The sequence below is a fragment of the Chanos chanos genome, chromosome 6, assembly GCF_902362185.1.
Source record: "Chanos chanos chromosome 6, fChaCha1.1, whole genome shotgun sequence".
NCBI classification, from domain to species: Eukaryota; Metazoa; Chordata; class Actinopteri; order Gonorynchiformes; family Chanidae; genus Chanos; species Chanos chanos.
The window spans coordinates 32,048,398-32,069,057 of record NC_044500.1 but is presented as its reverse complement, the minus strand read 5'-3'; the positions used below and the strand labels follow the sequence as shown (position 1 = coordinate 32,069,057).

Genomic DNA, 20,660 nt, shown 5'->3' with positions numbered 1-20,660 from the left:
TTTTTTTTAAACCTTTTTGGGGGGTTAGGGACTGATGTTCTCCCCCCTAAATGTACTGTATCTACAGGTCTATTAGTGTCTAGGAGGTTGGTTTGCTCCCCGAGAAAAAAACCTAACAAAAAACAGAGCAACAAGGTTGACTGAAGTTTTGCTTGCCTCACTTTGACGTGGGTTGCAGTTGGGCTGCCATGATAGAAAAAGTACCTTAGCTGTGTTTGCATATTTTGCAGACAAAGTATCTGCTTGTAATCAGTGCTAGCATCTGTTTTGTCTATACCCACCCTGTAAATCCACCATAACTTAATCTTTGTTTTTTGTTGTTGTTTCAGAGTTTCTAAATCACTGCGGGCACCACAGACTCTGAGCAGATTGAATATATCTCCCTGACTGATTGTTTGAAGGGAATTTTGGTCTGTAAACAGAAATGTCAGCCTCAATGGCAGAGGATATTACTTTTGTTTGCTCTTTTGAGTGTTAGAAGAATATTTGCAGAATATTGAGCTTCTGTTACTATGAGGGCAAACATTTGCCCGTGTGTCAGTTGAATTCATTTTTTATATAGAAGGTGTTTAGGTGTTTAGCTAGGTTTATGAATTTGTAATATTTTACCAAACTATATATAGAAACTGTAACAGAAAATGTATACAATAAATTTGTTAGAGCACACTAAATCTCATCTATAAAACTACTGCATGTCTTTGTACTGTGTGTGTCTGTTTTACCGACTGTGTATTATGGCTTTTTTTTTTTTTTCCTGTGCTGTTTCCATTCCCGCTTCATCTCTGTGAAATCTACCAAGAAACCTAAAAATGTGATTGGTTGTCGTATATTCATGGGAATCTGTTTATGTCACATGAATTCACAGAGATCTGTTTAACAAATGTTCAGACTTGCCACTCTGCTTAGACTATTATTATTTGACAACAGTGTAGTGGTCTATATGTTGCTGTGACCAACATCAAATCAGAGCTTTTTCATACTATAGGATGCTGCACGCAATTTAAGGATAACAGATGTTACATAGGGAACAACAGTCTCTCATAAAACCTAGAAGCTTAGATTGCATCAAGTTATTCTTGCAATAATATTACAGCACAGACAGAGTCACCCTTTAAAACATATATAAGTTGTAGTCAGAAAACGAAATCCTCTCACATTCTTGTGACAGTGCAGTCGTTCTTTAAGAAACAAGCACTGAGTGAAATGGAATGCCTCTACTCATGGTTTCACAGTGTGTGCAGATCATCTTCTATTGAAAATACTGACACACTGTAAAGTCAGTATAATGTATTAGTAATATATTAACCATAATATATTAACAGTGTTGGTGTGTTTGCCATGAAAACCCTGGGAGCAACATTCCTAATGTAATCAGCATTATTCGTATTACTTGCATCTGCTAAATGTAATATTAACTCAAAGAATAGACTGACTCAATACTACTTATCTTGCACGTCTGTATGAAATTTGCTATTACGTATTACAGCTTATTACAAATCATTTCTCTCATTTTGACATTCATCCAGAATAGCATATTTTCTCTCCTGTGGTTTATACAATCACAATAATGGAACGAGAGACCTTGACATCTCATCGAATAGCTCATAATCGGCATGCAGGAATCCCGATGGATGAGATTACAAAATGAAGTCAATCAACTGTATGATCATCTCTAAGGCTCTTACAACTGCATGCAACATTAGAGTTCCCACGAGATGATCCCATCACAGAGCTTAACGTTTTGCGGTACTGGCTGGCAATGCATTTCTCCCAGAGCACATCATTCTTTCATTTGTGGTTAATTAAACAGCTCATGTTCTGATTCACTGACTTCATATTTCTATTTATTTATTTATCTTTTTTTCCCTATTTTTTTCTTTGACATGTTTTGTCTATGATGTTTTTAGATGCTCAATTAGAAATTCAGACACTCAAAAATGAGGGGGAAAAACATCTACGGTGTACCGCCAGAAAGTAAAATTCAACTTGTGGTGATTTGCTTGAGAACAACAAAAGCTAACGATGTAACATTTATCAGATTTGGTCACATATCAATTGGTCATTCCCAATAAATCTTCTCATGAATCCTAAGTGTGTGTTAAGCCGATCAATCTTAAGAACTTTAGATGCAGCTTATGCAAAGACCATTTGGGATGCATAATTCATAGAGCCTTTTATGATATGTGCCCATTTTTATTTTATACAACCATTAGCAGGACCACAGAGAGCTAATGAAACAGCAGCTTTCAGGCAGAAGCTTGGGCACAAGTTGCCGCATCAAACGGAGAAAAATATTGAGTTACAAGAAGGATTCCAATGTTGTGGAAGATTTTGATAAAAGCAATTTTTCAATACTTCACCTCCACAGAACAGTAAACGACAGTCATCTTGTCCCTAATAAAATATTTAAGATGGGTTCAGGGTGAGTCAGTCAATTACCAAGCTTTTGAGAGTCTTAGCTTCACTGTCACTATCAGGATCTTAAAGTGGCAGATGGACAACTCAACTGAAGGAGAGATAAGGTAACTGAGCAGCAGAGAGGATGTTTCTACCACAGAACATACCCTGACATTACTGTTTGAAACAGCCCTAATGTATTTTGTGTGTACAAGATCCAGAGGAACTATAAGTGCAGACATAGCTATTGATAGTAGAGGTATAAAAGAGAAGGTAGAGTGAACATGTGCTCCATCTGCTGGTGCTATAGGAGGACATGCACCTTTCTCCTGACAAATTCAATCGAATTCTCAAATTCAAATATAAAGTCTTTATTTTGTTTAAATGGTTGAGGCTTACACTGTTCATATTACAAGACACTCAAAACATTGTACATAATCGTAAAATGATAAAATAGCATTATAAATGGCTAGAGTGGGGAGGAAAACTATAGACTGATCACAGTCGTCTCAAAACATTATTACTTTATAGTGTTACATTTTCATATTTTACACTGCACCAGAACTACGATGGTTATGTCAAATTGTTACATTGGTTTTGTCTTGAATGGCTTTGAGAAGGTTGGTTCTGTACTTCAACTTACAGTTGAGTACAGTACTTAAAATACAAAGCAAAGCCTGAAAAGAAGAAATCCCCCAGGACTCAAGCATCACATACATCTGCACAGTGCCACAGACAGCTGTGTTTTTTCTTTCTTTTCTTTCTTTTTTTTCTTTCTTTGCTTCTGTCCTCTGTCACACTAAAGATTATTTACCCAAAGAGATGAATGATAATAAACCCCTTACAGCCTGATTCATATCTGTGAAATGTGGTGTGATATATGTCTTTAATTTGGAAGTTGAATATAGTTGTGATTCACTAATGAGCACATCTATCTGTGGAGCTTCCCGTGACAGAGGCATGTGTTCGCTCGAGTGTGAATAATCAGCCAATTTCTATTCTATCACACAGGGCCTTGTATTTCATACAGAGCACTGGCCAGCAGAGTTACTCCTCCTCTTCATTCAACAAATAACATTAACTCATTTATATGCTCTCCCCAACTCCCCCTGTGAGACAGGTCTTTACATTCATATTTCAGATTGGTAAAATAGATATTTGACTCATGGAGACAAAAAAAGAAGAGTAGCTGGGTACAGAGAGAGAGAGAGAGAGAGAGAGAGAGAGAGAGAGAGAAAAGGAAGGCTGTGTTCTTTGTGACCTTGAATGATATTATGTGTTTGTTGAAGTTTGATTAACTCATTGCCTGCTGCCGACAACTTCATGGCCCATTAAGCATGCTCTAAGGGTAGTACAGTTGCTATTAGCACAAAACAAAAACCATTATAGCACTGAATATAAATAGCATATATATCCACTTTATGAGTTTACTTTTGGGCAATTCAGTTCAGTATCACAAAGGATTTGCTCATGGGAGTGAACAAATATAGCATTAAAAAAGTTTTGTTAATGCATCAGCATCAAGTTGGGTCAAGAGAGGAAATTGAATGTAGAATAACTTTGAGCTTTTCACTCTGTACTGATGACTGAAAAGCAGTAATAAGGTTAATGGTGATGTTCTAGTCAACTGTAGCTCTTGATTGCTCCAGAACCTTCAGCACAGGAACTGTTAGTCATCTTAGTGTACTGTAATCTCTCTCTGTCTCTGTCTCTGTCTCTGTCTCTGTCTCTGTCTCTCTCTCTCATTTAGCTGAGATGACTGTGCTACAGAAAGAGAACAATCATCCTTCTGCTGCTTCCAGATATCAACCTGAAATACAACAGTTGAAAACAACATGGAGAAGACACATTTTTGTAACTCAAATAGCATTACAACATAACAGTATAAGTCAGTCTGATACCAATATTTATGCCTACTGTAAATATAATACAGGATTTAATGGTAAGGTAAAATAATTTGAAAAATAAAAGAAAAAAAAGAGAGAAACAGAAGATCAAAAACATAAAACAGTGTAGTTGGAATTTGGGATGTTAGCTTGAAGGTTTTAGCATGAATTATTGTTTTCTACTCTTATAATGACATTACATATCTTAATTTCTCAAAATAAATATGCTTCTATTGTAATTTTTTGTCACATTGTGTTTTATGACACTCACTTTAAAAGGTGAGATCATTTTCAATGCAAATGATGCAGTGTATTATAGTTTTGGAAAGACAAGATAAACAATCAAAACTGAGAGAGAGAGAAAATATATAGAGAAACACCTGCTCATAAATAGAGGATAGATTATCTTCCAGACAATTACCAATATAAATTCATGTTACCTATTAAAATCCAATTCATGCCAGCATTAGCAGATGCTGCAAAACAAACATAAACACTGTATTCATAATTTATTTTATGACAAATATTTGAGTCCTCCAAACTTCATTTGCATCTCTGTAAAATATCAAGTCAGTGTAACTGTATCATAGAGCATTAATCTATGGTGTACTTGTGTAAATGTGCTAGAATAAATGAGTGTTGTTCCTAATACCATGTTCTTGTTGTTTTACCATATACATACATAATGTATGCTGCAACAAAGCACAAACTCTTTAAAAAAAACTGGATTTTCTACTTTAAATTCATTACTCAAACAACAAAGTATATGTATTAAAATGACCTTATAATCAGCTTTAGTTATGAGGATAAATTAGGAACGCTGCCAGCCAAACTTTTATTTCTTCTGCCCTTTCTGTGTGATATTAGAAAAAAACAGAGGTAGTGTCACAAGTTCAAGGGACTCTCGAGTCAGCATTACATTGGGCCCTGACCTTTTTGCTGCTTCTATTGTTCAGCTGTCTCAATGTTGTGATGGATTGTTTGGACCCTGCCACAATCACCTACACAATCACGTCAAGATAAAAAAGGATTACATCAAATATGGCAGGTGTTTAGCAGTCTGACATTGAATGGACAGACTCCTGTTCTAATTTGATTTATGTTTGCAGGGTGTGAGGTCCAAAAAAAAGATTAATTGCCTCAGCTTAGTGCTGAGAGAGAATGGAGGAGAGAGAGAAAAGGGAACTGCTGAATTGTTCAAACAGTCAAGGACAGAAAATGTTGTACTGTATTAAAATATAGAGTCTAGCAAATCAGATGATAATCAACACCCATTCAAACAACATAGTTCATTCTTATTCCATTCAAACATTCAAATATTTAATTCTCATTCAGAATAGGATATATAACCACGTCTTTGTCCTTCACTCTCTGGTATTAGTGTGACAATAGGGCAGTCAGGGGTTGGCCGAATATGATAAACACAAATAGCAAGAGTGGCAGGCCTTGCCTTGAAGGACTGAGGACAGATTCAGGGGTGGAGAATGGTGACTAATTCATTACTGTAATTGACTCCAGCATGACGGGCCCATCTCTGGCTAAGGAGAAGTCTCATGCATACTAATACAAGCTATCGAAGAACCGAGGAATCAAGGAACCTGACAGGCTCTGCAATAACCCACCTGGTATCTTCATGAATGTGCTACTGCAGTCAAAACTGAGGACGTGAAAACTCTCTTAGCTTCTCCTCTATCCACTGTCTTTAGTTTTAAATTTCCAAAAATAATTACCCCAGCTTTTACAAATCCAAACAGTTTTAAGTCACAGCAGTATCAAAAGTAACAGGGTTGTAAAGGGGTTAAAAGCCTGCTGCTTTTACAGTGATTAAGGGTCTGGATTCCAAATAATTGCTTTATTTTCGTCGGAAGTATTTCTTTAATGCAGAAACTAATTGTTTCTTCACAGCTGATCTTCCATTTCTGCAAACTTAATAGCCCATGTCATGACAATATTGAATTCAAGTACTCGGGTGGATCCTCTTGGTCACTTCTAAATTAGTTTTTCAATATTTGTCCTTCAATTAAAAAGAGACTTTTGCCAATTTTCTGGGCTTCGAGAAGAAATTGTGTCTGCTGACATAATCCTAACAGTTATGAGATGACAATTAAACCACATCTAAAAGAGTGTTCAATCAATGCCAGTGCAAATGACCTCAAAGACAAATATAAAATGGTAATTTCTCCTCTGACACAAGTGACTGGAAGAATAGTGTGTAATGGTATATCTGCAAATCTTCATTAACTCTCCATAATAGAACTACATAATAGCCCCTATGTACGAATACCTACTGTAATGAAGTGTCTTGAAATAAAGATGAAGATGTATTTCATGAATTGTGCAGTTTCACCTCTACAAGATCACCTGCCAAAATAAATTTAACATCAAAATCAATGGCGTTGCAAAAAAAACAACTTCGGAAAATCGGTTAGAGGGACATAACAGTTGTCTTCCACAAAAAAACTCCAGAATTTAGTGGTTTGTTAATGGTGGTGGAAAGCTGCTGTCTCAGATGCCGATCCATAAACTTCTGTAAATATTGAACTGGTCTGATGTTTTGTGGCTGAAAGGGCGGGAGTGTACAGTTTGCATTGTTTTCATGTTCATCAAGCCATTCAGTTACCATTCTTGCCCTGCGGTTGTGGGTATTGCCATTACGTGAGACACTACTCTCATCAGAACATTAATGCTTTACTTGAAGAAAAAAGTCTTGCTTGGCTGTCTAAAAATTTGTGTGGTTGATACAGCAAGATACAAGCATTCAGGGGTATAGGTTTCTTTTTGTATGCAGCACAAATGCACTCATCCTCCTGTACAGAGCAAGGTGTGGGATGATTCACGTGAACGCACAATCTACTTTTCACAGTTCAGTAGTCACTGGCTGTGTTCTTTGCACAAGTTTACTCACAAACTTTTATAAGGGGATTATACATTGCAACGTAACTACGTCTGTCCTTGACTGACTGTCCTTCATGAAAATGCATACTCATGCCTTAAATCGATATCAAACAATTCAAGTGTCAACCAAGTCAGATCAGTTTTGTCCGGTATCTTGAACCAACATGTGGAAATAATATGTTCAGAAGTGCATGCATTTGGTGATGTTTTTCTGTCAAAATTCAGTGCTAGCCATCACTTCAGCCATGGTTTCCCTGTGAAATATCAGAAATATGAGCAATCTTCATTGCTAAAGCTCCTACCAAACATGTCCGGACAAACATCACCTCAGTAACTCTTCCATGTGAAAGGTCGGGCCGAGCTATCTTCACCACTTAAGCTCCTGCCAAAGGTGTCCCCATTTCAAAAAGTCACTGATAGCTAGAGCTGATAGCTTCTAGCTGTGACATCTAAAGCAATGGATATCTTGGTCTGTGCAGCATTTCCAAGCATGATCCTGAGCATTACAGGTTGTTAATTGATTTATAAGCTCGGGAAATAGCACAGCTGTGTGGAAATACCTGCTTTATATATCCTATTTGCTGTTACCTGCAGTAACCTGTATCACGTTTATTGATTATTGCCCTATATATTTCTATCAGTCTAAATGCATGCAAGTTGCTCTAACAGGTGTTGTTATTTCAAATACCAGCCACAGAAGTTAATGGATTCTCCACTACTATTTTGTGGCTGACTTGTAGTACCCTGGATGGTCATAAGTATATAAAAGCACAATAACAGGGGAAAAGCAAGCAGCTTTGCACTTGATGTATTCCCCAAGGGGCAAAGAGATTTGTGAAAGCTATTAGAGAGAAAATTCCACCACTACATCATTCTTTTGAGAGTGGGGGATTTTTCTCCTTTGTTTAGGGTATTGCCATTGAACAGCCGGGGGATTAAAGCGGCAGTAGAAATCATTTGAGCTACAACTACCGCTTTCTCTTGGGTGGCCTAAATTCAACACAAACCCAGTCCAATTTTGCTTATCCAGAGGAGGTTTATATGACAGTTAAGGGAACAGCAGCAGAAGGATTAACAAAATATTAATCACTGATTATTGCTCACCTGCACTTTTAATAAATATCCATTACTCTGGACTAGGTATCTGAAAGACATTGAACAACAGGACAATGTATTTAAGTTAAAAGTAATTAAAAGTTGTTGTTGAAATCAAAAACAGTAAAAAAAATAATAAATAATAATAAAAAAAAAACTCTCATCAATACTCTCAGATAAGCATGAGTCATACTTGTTCTTACTGCCATCTTGTGGCAAGATACAAAAAATACATATGATACCTGAATCAAAAAATGAGTATTCATTTTTGCTGCCGACCACACCATCTGTCTTGTAATTTGTAATACACCCACATACACACACACACACACACACACACACACACACACACACACAATGCTTTATCAGCCCCACAACTTACCATACTCATTATCTCCCTACACTTGGAATAATTGTAAAGTATTTAGTGATCATTGGCAGTCCAGCAAATGTTTTTTTTTTTTTTGGTTCAGCGTGGTATGACAGAGCCTACAGCAAAACTGTACATTGTGTTTTCATATTAGATTGAATGCTTATGTCCATTAAGAGGTGTCTGGACCGAAAGGAGCATGGGCAAAAACGCATTTCTCTTCTTCATGCAGCTAGCCACATTTGGCTGCTAATGTTGCATAGCAGATGATATTTCTAATGTGAGAGGAATGCCAGGAGAGACAGATGGAGGGTCCACTTGGACACTGACTACTGATTTCCAATGATTAGCATAAGGAACTATCTCTGCTCTTGATTAATGCTTGGCAACCACAGACATGCTGTTGAGTTTTAATTAGCACAAAGTAAAAGGCATTTCATTAACATTTAAAATAGATAAAGATCTTGCAAGACATTCAGATTCTATTTCCTGCATTTTTATTATGATTATTAGCTAATATAGTGTATAGAGCACTTATATACTACAATTGACAGGCAAATTGAGAATGTCATTGACGTCAAACTTTTTGGATTAAACTGAGAAAAAGATCATATCTTGTAAAAACACAGGAAAAACTAATTAAGTAATAAAGTAACAAGGTTATAATAAAATTAATTAGAAAATTATTCAGCCAACTGCGCTTCACATTTTCAGCAAACCCATGTTGGTCTCAAGAGGATTTTTATTTATTCCTTTGGGAGAATGTAATAAAACGCGGAGAAACTCAGGTGAAGTATGACACAGACAGACTATAAGGCAACAAAAATTGTAAATCTGAAAGCGTTGTTTAGCTCAGCGAAGAATCCAACTGCTACACCAATAAATAAAGTATTCTTATATAGCAACACTAATAACAACACTAATAACAGCATTAATAACATTATGTTGAAAGTCATAGGGCCTAGCATCGTCTCCGATGTGTTCATTTACTTACAAAATATTTTAAAATGCCATATATGTTTCTGAAATGAACAAACAGACAAACAGACAAAAAAAATACAACACAAGAATGTGTGTAACATGTTACACAACAGAGAGAGTCAACTACAACCCAAATAACTGATATCTGTAGGGGAGCTGTGGCACCACACTGTGTGCAGTGGGAAAGTCTACAGAGAGAAGATCAAGAGCAACACATTTCCATAATCTTCCATTTAGGTATAAGACAGGAGGTTGATGTCATAGCAGCCATCTACCTGAAAGGGCACAAAAGAAGCATAAACATGAGAACACTGTCTGATATTAGAGCACAGTGGTGAGACACGAAGGTCATGACTCACATCAAAGCGTCCAATGGATGCAGATTTCTGACTGGACTGCATGAGCTCCGTCAGCGCCCACATCTGCTGAATACTGGATGACACAGTCTCTGGATCAGGAAGTCCCTGACATAAAACAAATAGAGCAATTTGTCAGTACCTATTCCCTTAATTTGTTTACTCACGCAAGCTCATTCACTGAACCAGGAGAGATGCAGTAAAGAGAGTGAAACAAAACGTAACAGAGCACCATTGCTTTCCACATGCAGTTATGACTGTTGACAGTAGAGGGCAGTAAAAGATCTTGCTCTACACTGCTGCAGATGAAGACCAGACTACTGCAGTGCTACCTACCTAATGGATTTGATAATGTTTGCAGTAGACAATGATAACTTTTGTTCTCTTAATTTTTCTGTAAAGTAAACAACAACAACAACAACAAAAAAAACAACAACAACAAAAAAAACAAGCCTAAAGGGTGTCAAAACTGGACAAATGTCATAAGGGGCACAGAATATATGTGTGCAGTGCATCATTTACTGGATTATAACAAGAGTATTTGTACTATTATTATCGATTACTGTGTCAACAACTACAAGTTCCATCAATGACTAAAGTGTTCAACTTATGAGCTTTTTTGTGCTTATCAGCTTCAGTCAATAAGCTATGAGCTGGTTTTTGCAATGCAACCACTAACTTAAACCATTTCACAGTTCCTTCACTTATTCAAGACAAAAGAACTCACCCAGTATTTATTGCATAGGAAACAGCAATGTACAGTAGTTTTAGCTTTCACAAAACAGTTTTTCTTTATTAACAGAAGTTTTGCTAAACCAAGCATTTAGTAGTACAGTCCTATCAGCAGAACACACATCATCTTTCATGGCCAGACAACTGCTGATGTTGTTGTTGTTGTTGTACCGGTTGTTTTTGGTGGAGAGAGAACATAGGTGAGATAATCATGATAGGGACATAGCTGAAGGTGGTACAAAAGATCAAACAGCAGCATAAAGAAAGATTTCAAGTATTCTCATGAATAATATTTCAAGCCTTGTACAATGCTGTGTTATGAATGCATATATTCATAATAGAGACAAAATCACTTGGCTTGGTAAAAGAAACTATATTAGCACATTGCAAAGAATAAATTACTTAATGTTGATTACAATGTCAATCAATATTCATTGGTCTGTCTTAGGATGCCACACACAGAAAAATAATTACGCAAACCGTAATGTTTACCTTTAGGTCAAGAGGTTCTTGTATAGGCGTGAGAGTAGACAACCACGCAGGAACATCCTTGTCAGAGTCCTTTGAACAGAAAATAGGTCATCACACTATTTCAGTTTTTTTTTTTTTTTTTTTTAAATCCTTCTCCTAATGAGATCTGTGACACTGAGTCAACATACACAGTGTCGGCAGCCTAGACACTGATAGATTATTGTGAGGCATACAATAAAGGCAAGCAAACAAGGTAAAGAATATATGACAGAAATGATATGTTTGTTACATTGCTCTGTTTACCGGTAAACAAAGAAAGAAAGAGGCTGTCGTACTAACCTCACTGATACAGGAATAAATTTTGATCTCTTCCAGGCTGAAATCCAGCCAGACTGAAGACGGCTGGCGTAAGATGAGTCTTAGTGATGTAACCTGATCTGGCTCTGTCAACATCTGGCAGATGGAGAGCAGAAAAAACTGTCAGCAAACACTGTTTAATGCTGATAACCAGCAGACATCTAAAAACTGAATAAACTTTTCTGTTGTTTATCAGAGGATCAAACTAACACGGTAAGCATTAAAAATATCAGGAATGTTGGATGGCAAAATGTGTGAGGAGTGATGTTTCTGTCCTCGGTGAGTGAGACAGATCCATGTTTTCACACCTTGTTTAGCGGAGTTTGTTTGTCGAAGTTTAGATTAGTTTATTTGCAAAAAAAAGAAAAGAAAAGAAAAAGAAAAATCTGTGACTTAAACAACATTTTGCAGAACCACATATCAGCTTGTATTTTCAGCCACCAGTACGTGACGTTCTGGATGTGGTGTAGGCTACTGCGTCAAACTATAGCTGAAATAGCATTACAAAAAGCAATTCACTTCTAAATCATACTGCGGTTCACATTAAGTGGATTCAAGATCACTTGTCTAAAAGTGGACTTAGATCCTTTTTTTGTTGTTGTTTTGTTTTGTTTTGTTTGGGGGGGGGGGGGGGGGGGGGTTGCAGGTGGGTGCATACCCAAGTACAGAATAAGCTTTCACACCAGCTCAAGCAGAATTCAGTACAAACAAACTTTGACAAGGTACTGCAGGTAGGAGAGCAATCCAACTTTTATATAGGGATAGAATGAGGCACATTTTTCACTATTTCAAACTGAATACGATAGATTTCCGTAAACTGAACTGCTGAATCGGTTGAACAAAATAAAAAACATAAAAAAATAGTCCTCGAAAAACATGGTTTTTCAAACCAATACTTACAGTGCATTTAAGGATAACCACATCAAAGCTTCCCTTAAATTCACCTGACAGCACATCAACTCATGACGTCTGTTTTCACTTATTCATTTATTTCACTGAGCTTGTTGATGTCAGAATGTTCCTATCCAAAAGCTCCCGGCACATGACTCAATGGATTCAGTCTCTGGCACTTCTAATATTTATTCTATCAGAGCTTTTAAATAAAAACATCAGCACTCTGACATTTTGTGATTATGCGGCTTAAGAAATCATGACATTGTTTCAGTTCAGATGTGCAACTTAGACATGTCGAGCCATCTTTTAAGAGTCAAATGCTACTGAGCTGTATGAGTTCTCTGTCTTTTTTTTCCCCCCTCCTACTCATGAAATAAAACATCCACCAGTGCTAAGAAAGTAGGTTATCTCCCCAGGTATTTCCAAAATATTTATTCATTCACACAAAAAAGATACGTATATAACAACAGTACACTAAATGCTTCAATCAATTTGAACTTGATATGCTATGTTGTATTATACCTCCAATTTTAGTCTATATCCATATAGCTCCATCAGATGCTGGATGCTTGTGGTTCAGCTAAGCACATAAGACCGCAGTTGTCAGCATGCAGGTGTAGATCAGGCTTAATGATAATGAGTCAACGCTTAAAGCACGGTTATCCCACTTGATCGTTTAACACACAGTTAATTTGAGGACACCAAATTCAATCAGCACAACGTCTTTGAAACGAAACATCAGGGGAGACTGCTCGCACCAAATTAGAGATTTAATTATGAAAAGCTTATAGATCAAAGACTGAGCAAAATCAAATCCCCGGAGATACATGCGTGATCCAAGTCAGCTAAAACGACAAACAAAACTTTCTTTCAACGGCTGCCATTATTTCTAAACATGATGACAAGACAGTCTGAGAGCCTTTTAATTGCCTCTGATGTGCGACCATTCACTTAAACTTCTCTTAATTGGTGTAGCCCCAGAAGCTCAAGGTGACATCAATATCAGAGAGAGTGCTGAAAGAGAGTTTTCAGACCACTCTCAAAGAATCAGCACTTTGACGCATTTAAGAAAAACTGCACAATGCATGTTAGATAACTTGTCCCACTCTCATTCCCCTCCTCTTTCACTCTCTCTCTGTCTCTCTCACATGCAAACACACACATACGCCCCCTCAGCTTTCACTGTCAGTCTCATTCGTATGCAAACATATGCACTCAATTCTTTACACTTTCTAAAACAAACACGCATATTCTTCCATTCTCTCTCTCTCTCTGTCTTTCTCTCTCTCTTTCTCTCTCTCTCTCTCTCTCTCTGTCTCTCCCTGTGGTGTGAAGCTGTGTTACAGTCTGGTCTGGCCCAACCTGCTGTCTGTAGATGGAGAAGTAGTCTTGTGATCCAGCCTCGGTGTGTGGGTTTGCCATGAGACGATGATTTCTCAGACAGGTGACCCATTTAGCATGGTTTTCCTTGCTCCCTGCCTGCCTCTGCTGCAGCCGCATTGTCACAAAGGCTGTATAGTAGTTTTTAAAGGAGATCTCTTGGATCTACGTGAGAGGTAACAAAAATGTATGGGCATTAGGGTTTAGCAATGGTGTAAACGAATCATATGAAATCAAGAGCTCTCTCGTTAAACTTTAAGTAAATTAAAGTTATGGTCACATTTATTCAATGACAAAAAAGAAGAAAATACATTTCAGTCACTGTGAAGCAAAACTATGGTTTGACATTTATGTATGTATATGTTAGCGGAACATCTGGGCTACCATCCATCTGAGGTGTATTACTGCACTTACTTTTAGAGCATAGCCCTTGCACCGAAGGCAAAAACATGTGAACATTTGAGGTATTAAAGGATCATACAGCCATGCTCTTTTTGGGACAGCCTGCTACCTGTACTAAATAAAACAAACTCACGTTCACAGCCTCCTCAAGGGTGATGTCAATGATGTAAACACCAGGACGAAAGGAGTCTGACACTGTATCTCCAATCTGCAAAGCCACGGGAGACTTCACAGTGCACTCCACTGGGTTGGCATTCATGACAGATCTGTAGATAAGACCAGTTCGGCTACATAAGTGCAGTCATCATATGCCTTTTCATCAACGAATTTGCGTTGTCTACGTAACAAACTGCAAAAAGTCGTGATGATTATTCACAAAGTCTGCACAAGAGTGACGTTTCTTGGTGATATAATGTGTTTCAAATGCACACATACATACATACACACATACATACATACGTAAGTATGTACGTGCGTACGTGTTTGCCTTTATTAGTTCCTCAGCGAATTCGCAATCAAGATTTGATTTAAACTAAGCATGCTGCACTGGTTACAAAATTTGCAAAGCAAGCAAACAGCAAATCTTTATTCTTCATTCACCTGACTAGCTTTTGTTGCCTGTCAGCTGATGATAACGTCACCTAAACTGTAGTGTTATGCTACTTTGGGACTTACAGCAGTATGCAACCTAAGATGATAACGTCATTTTAGGACAAGGTCGGCGAACATTACTTATAGTGGTTTCAGGTGGATAGGTAAATTAGCTGGTGCGTTAGCTTGCAAGCTAACTTATCAGCACGAAAATCCTGCTAATATATCATAAACAGACGTCAGCCCTTTTAAACGCTAATGTTTCTGATAAGCGTAATCATACAGTGACCGCCATACGTTTGTTTACTTTCTAATTTATAAGTGTTTATCAGAAGTATGCAACTACCTACTGATGTACCAAACAGCATCTGTTGGATGGCAACAGTGTTCATCTGAGCTCATTCACTACGTGTTTCCTCTTGTCTGTGGCCATGATGATCATTTCATTTTAAAGGGCCAGTACTCTTCTTGCACCGAGGTCCGTAGCGCCTCCGTCTATTTATGTTACGTGTTACATTGGTATTGCTTTCTGTTATAGATCAATTACAGATATAATTTTACAGACATAAACTTAATTGTTTTGAGTGATTTGGACATTTTCACTACTAGACGGTGATTACGATAGGATTACAATAGTCTTTATAATTGCATCTGGTGAGATTCCTGTGCTTAGGTCGGTCGATTGCAGTTGCAGTTTCTATGTCTTATTGAGGCAGCAACTATTGCTTCAACCTTGAGCTGTATTGTATTGTGAAAATAGCATGCGTCATTCAGGATGTGAAAGATTAGGTAAACCATCTTTATATAAAAAAATGAACATTGCTCCATGGCAACTGAAAAGTAAAAACCTACTTGTGTAACCGTGTTCCACTCAAAGCACTTTCCATTGCCTGTCACCCCTGCACTGAGAGTTCTTTCTTGCAAACTGTCTATTGCACAAAAAAATCATCTAGCAATCACAGACAGAGGACTTTTTTCATTCAGCTTCTTGGTGTAGTTGCGGTTGCAGTAGTTTGACTGACAAGAATGAAGTATGGTTGTTGGGTGTTGGGTGTGTGTGTGTGTGTGTGTGTGTGCATGAGAGCAGTGGCAGCTCTAGCTTATATGGTGCCCCCCCCCCCCCAAATAAAAATTGTGCGTCTATCCATCCAAATACAAATAAAAAAGAGAATCGAATTATTACACTATTACCCTACTGCCAACAAAAACACACAAATAGAATAACACACTTATAAAGAAGAGAAGCTGATTATTACACTATTACACTTCAAACATAGAAATGAACAAACTAAATTGCACATCTAATCCCTGACCTTTCTTGCCTTCCTTGATGCAAAGTCATCAATTACATCATCATTCGAAATCTGCCCAACAATCATATGGTTAACACCGATGACAGCAAGGGCACTAAGGTGGACCTCAGGTAGGCTAGGATTTGATGAGCTTCAGCTTTGAAAAGCTCCACTCTGCTTCAGCTACAGTCACTGGAAGAGTAACCCTGCGCTCACACAGGCAGTGACTTTGTATATCGCCAAGTCACTGTGTCGGTGTCGCCTAGCACTTGCTTGCAGTCAGCTTGTGGGTGTTGCTAACATAGTTTTGAGGAGGTGGGCTACAAATGTATTGACAGGCTCACAGGAGATGCATCAATTTTCTTTAAAAAAGTATATATTTTAATAAATATTACATATACATCTTCGTCACTTTTGTTGTCACTACCGGTGTGAGCGCAAATTCTGACAAATTCTCAGAGCAGGCTAATTTTAGGAGTAAGACACCCCAAAAGACTCAATATATCACATAAGATATAAAATGTCAGCATGCTATAGACAGTCTTTTAAGTTAGCCTACAGCATTGTAAATCCCCCTTACTGAGCTCAGGACCTAGGCAATACAATCACAGAAAACCTTTATAATGTCACCTCAATGAAAATTAACCAAATTCAATGCTCGCCAGATTGTAATCAATAGGTGATTTGTTACTTTGTAACAGGTGGGATGGCCCAGTAGACGCTGACACTCCTCTATAGAGTATTGTAGCAGTGGGTGAAAACGAGACACCCATAGACATCTAAAGTTGAACAGAATCTTGTTACCAACCGCTTTAGTGCAACGAAACAAGAAGAGTTTCTCCCATTTCAACAGCCATTCACTGTCTTTAACATGTGGCGTTGGAGTTCTCCATAACGGTGACCATGTAACTCTGAACTCACACAAACCATTACTATGTTCAAAACCCCACCTCTAAACACACATGCACAGAGCAGGCCAAAACATTTAACACTTCAGAAGAAAACTACTCTGACAAACACAAAACAGTCACTACCCATAATTCCAAAAGCTAGGAACTGCCAACACAACATGAACCCGCTGATACAGTATATAGGGGGGAGACAGATTAACAAGGGGGATGCATTCTGGTCATTTTGCTAACAAGAGGGATGGCATCCCCCCTTATCCTCCTACAAACTGCCTACTGGTTGTAATCGTTTTGCTGCAGGCCACACACATTATCATGATGAAACTGTGTGAAATTATATCCAGTGTTATGTAAGCTAGTTGGACAGAAAATGGAATATTGTTCTCCTCTTCTTCTTTCCTCTTTTTCCTACCTGATGGCTTAGACCTTTTCTTCTTATCCATTTGTGTTGATTTGGCACTTGAGTGGAGCATCAATACATTACCCATCCCCCAACACTGTCAAATGCAACAATATGTCTGTAAAACTATATATTCATAGTATTATTAATGAATTGTGGTGTATTTGGCAGCATTTCGTAGTGTGATTGATTTTACTACCTGCATTAGTACTGTACAAAGTTAGAGGTACACTATTTCATAGATTCACATGTTACCCCTACCTCAGGCTTCCTGTGGAGAGACCTGAGATCAACCCACCCCGTCCCCTCCCCCTCTCCATCTCGTACTTCTCAGTGGGAGACCTTCCCAGGCTGTAGCCTGCTTGCAAACTAGAATCAGGGTGCCCACTCCGACAAGGTTAATCGACCCTTCACGGTGACATGATATCATTGACGTGACATGCAAATGAGCGATAGAAAACCAAACACACAAATATCACCATTCCGATTTTTTTTTGTGCTGGCGCCCCGTGCCACCACCGGCAAGATACCGCCCTGAGCAGCTGCCCATGTCGCCCATATCTAAATCCGCCACTGTGAGAGAGAGAGAGAGAGAGAGAGAGAGAGATTGAGTCTCTGTGTGAGTCTGGTTGTTATTACCATGTTATATAATGCTTAAGCAGGTGTGTACCTGTTATCCAACACATATTAAAGAAGAGAAGCAAAAGCACACAAAATAGGGCAAAATGTTACACTTTGAGCACGTGTACTGAAACATAGCTTGCCGTGCTGAAGAAATATTTGATTTCCACTCAAAGTCTGCACACATTTTAATACCTTGTTTATCTGTGCAAAGTTTGGAAGCAGATGCATTCACAGACAAAACATTGCTGTGCTCAAGTATGCGTTTGATTACCGAAGTCACAGTTAACCACAGTGCTGCAGGCACATTAAAAAGGTCATTGGAAAATGGTGCTTCCATTTCATGCTTGGTAGCAATGAGGGGCCCATGTAAGCCCCTACAAATGTATACACTCTGTTCTTTAACTGACCAATTTTGTTTTACCGATACCTACCACCAAAAAGAAGTGTAATTTAAATGATATTTGTAATTCCATCCTCGTAATTGAAGAGAGTCAGAATCACTGCACTAATTTTTGGTCATATAATGGACACAGCACAGCTCTTCACCTCCATGTATGTCCAGTTTTAGAACAATTTGTTCACTTCCCTTGCTTTCTCACTCACTGGCAGTAAAGTAAAAATCCCTGTGGTAACAAATTTCTCTGATGCTAGGAACTTCTTTATGAATATAGAATGACACCAGACAGCAGGAGTGGGCTTGAGTACAGCCATGAGAGCTGAGAGCAGTGGATAAAGCAAATGAGCCACTTACAACAACAACAAATGGCTTCACTCAGTCTTTCAAAACGCCATGCGGGTAAGTCAGGTTCTCTTCAACTCAGAGGTATCCAGGTCAATTTTAAGTCCGCATCTGAAATAACCTGTTATGAAAAATTTGCATATCTTTGGGTTTCCAAAATAACTGGGTGCCTCTACAGAGGCTCTGACATGTGTGATGTCTGATACATTTTGGCAGTGATGTATGACGATGCCTAGCAGCTATGCAGCCGTTTTTTCCTAACTATTAATCACATTCTCCAGCTTCGTTATTTCAGGCTGCTACAACACCATTAACTTCCCTTTTTCACTCTGTTAATGTAGTTCAAAGTGTGTTCCTTTGACAATAGATGTGAATGGGGAATGGATACATAGAAACTGTACTCTTGAACATAGAAAGAAAACAGCTTTGCAAATAGGTTTGTACAGATCTGGTATAGTGTAGTCAAAATTCTTCTTCCATGGACAGCTACAGGCAGAGGGCAGAAAAGCTCTATGGTTAGCAAGCTTTCTTCTTCTGGACCAGTGTGTGATGGTACACTCTGTGCTGAAGACAGGGTGATTGGCTGTTACATAAAAGCCATTTTTGGTGAAGCCACTGTATTTCTTATAATCAGCAGTCATGGTATTACATGGGCCAAATGCCGCAATGGTGATAATTAGTCATACTCCATTATTCATGAAGATCCCATTCGAATGGTAAAGACATCTTTTCATTTGTTTTGTTGTGTTGCAAAGGATATTTCTGAATTTGCGCAAGCACAATTGATTGCATTTCTCTTGAACTGAAACACAATGTTCTTTTAGCTTTCATAACATATTGAATGAAAGCAAATTTAAAGATGCCCTTCAGTTATTCTCAATATGAATCAGAATGATGGATATGGATATCAGAAAAATGTATAAATGTCCATTCACAAATGTACAAATGTGTTTGTGAACAGAAATTGAGGGAAATGTATATCCCGATCATATTCATATGATTGGTACTGGCGTGATACATGTACATAAAAAGAATTGAAAAAGAAACAGATCACGTAACGACAAACATCATGGTGTCACATGCTCTCTTCCCTCTGATACACACTTTTAATACATTTGTACTTTTATTGAATTGTTGTATTTATTAATGAAACTACAATACAATAACTTCATAATCTCTTCACAGCTTTAGGACTGATGTGTCTGTGTTCCACAAACCAATGTAAGTGGGAACAAATCCTTCATGTTGACTGAAATGCTTTGATAAGCGGTATATGAAAACAAACAAACCTCTGCAGCGGTTCCTTTTTCGATGTAACAGTGGAGCACGTCCAGTTTCTTGTATTAGATGGGAGGCAGTTTCAAAAGCTAGCCTGCTAGTTACACCTTGGGAAAGCAGGAAACAATCCTCTCCCAGCCGGACCAGGCTGCTTCTAGGCTTTGCCTTTTATTTATTTTGTTATTTATTTATTTATATTTTATCTAAGCACCACACAATGATGCTCCGTTCCTGTCAAGTCCTGTGTCTGTAACAGTCTGAATTTCTGCCAGCCAATAATACACAGCCCTTAGAGACATACTTTGTCATTCACTCTAGCTCAGTTGCAATAGAATTGGAATACTTCTATGGACAGGCTAAAAACACTCGGAACTGGAGGATAAAGCATCAAACATGTTACAAATGCAGGATCCCCTGTGAATTCTGCATACAATTTGATTCGAAACGACCGTCAAAATTATTAAAGAATGTAACTCAGAAATGACATCAGAGATCACAAATGAGATGGATGCCCAACGGTTAACTTTTACTCACTAATTACATAAATAAACACGATTATAATATTTGTAGTAGGTTTCCTATTCTATTCATCATTCACTGAGAAATAACTGA

General features: G+C 38.0%; 1 protein-coding gene across 1 annotated transcript; it reads right to left on the bottom strand.

Annotated features, from left to right (window-relative positions):
• Positions 1–9,857: 9,857 nt before the first annotated feature.
• On the bottom strand, positions 9,858–14,475 carry nicn1 (nicolin 1). Its single transcript, XM_030778704.1, has 6 exons — positions 14,350–14,475; positions 13,797–13,979; positions 11,523–11,636; positions 11,205–11,273; positions 9,984–10,088; positions 9,858–9,899 (listed from the first exon to the last, which is right to left on the bottom strand). Exons 1-6 carry the CDS (start codon positions 14,473–14,475, stop codon positions 9,858–9,860), a joined length of 639 nt encoding a protein of 212 aa, XP_030634564.1.
• Between the last annotated feature and the right edge of the window lie 6,185 nt (positions 14,476–20,660).

Coding starts and splice junctions, on each gene's coding strand:
- nicn1 (XM_030778704.1), bottom strand. CDS start 14,475: ATGAATGCCAACCCAGTGGAGTGCACTGTGAAGTCTCCCGTGGCTTTG. Junction 13,980..14,349: donor CCCTTGAGGAGGCTGTGAAC/GTGAGTTTGTTT, acceptor CCTCTCACGTAG/ATCCAAGAGATCTCCTTTAA. Junction 11,274..11,522: donor TTTATTCCTGTATCAGTGAG/GTTAGTACGACA, acceptor TTCTGTTCAAAG/GACTCTGACAAGGATGTTCC.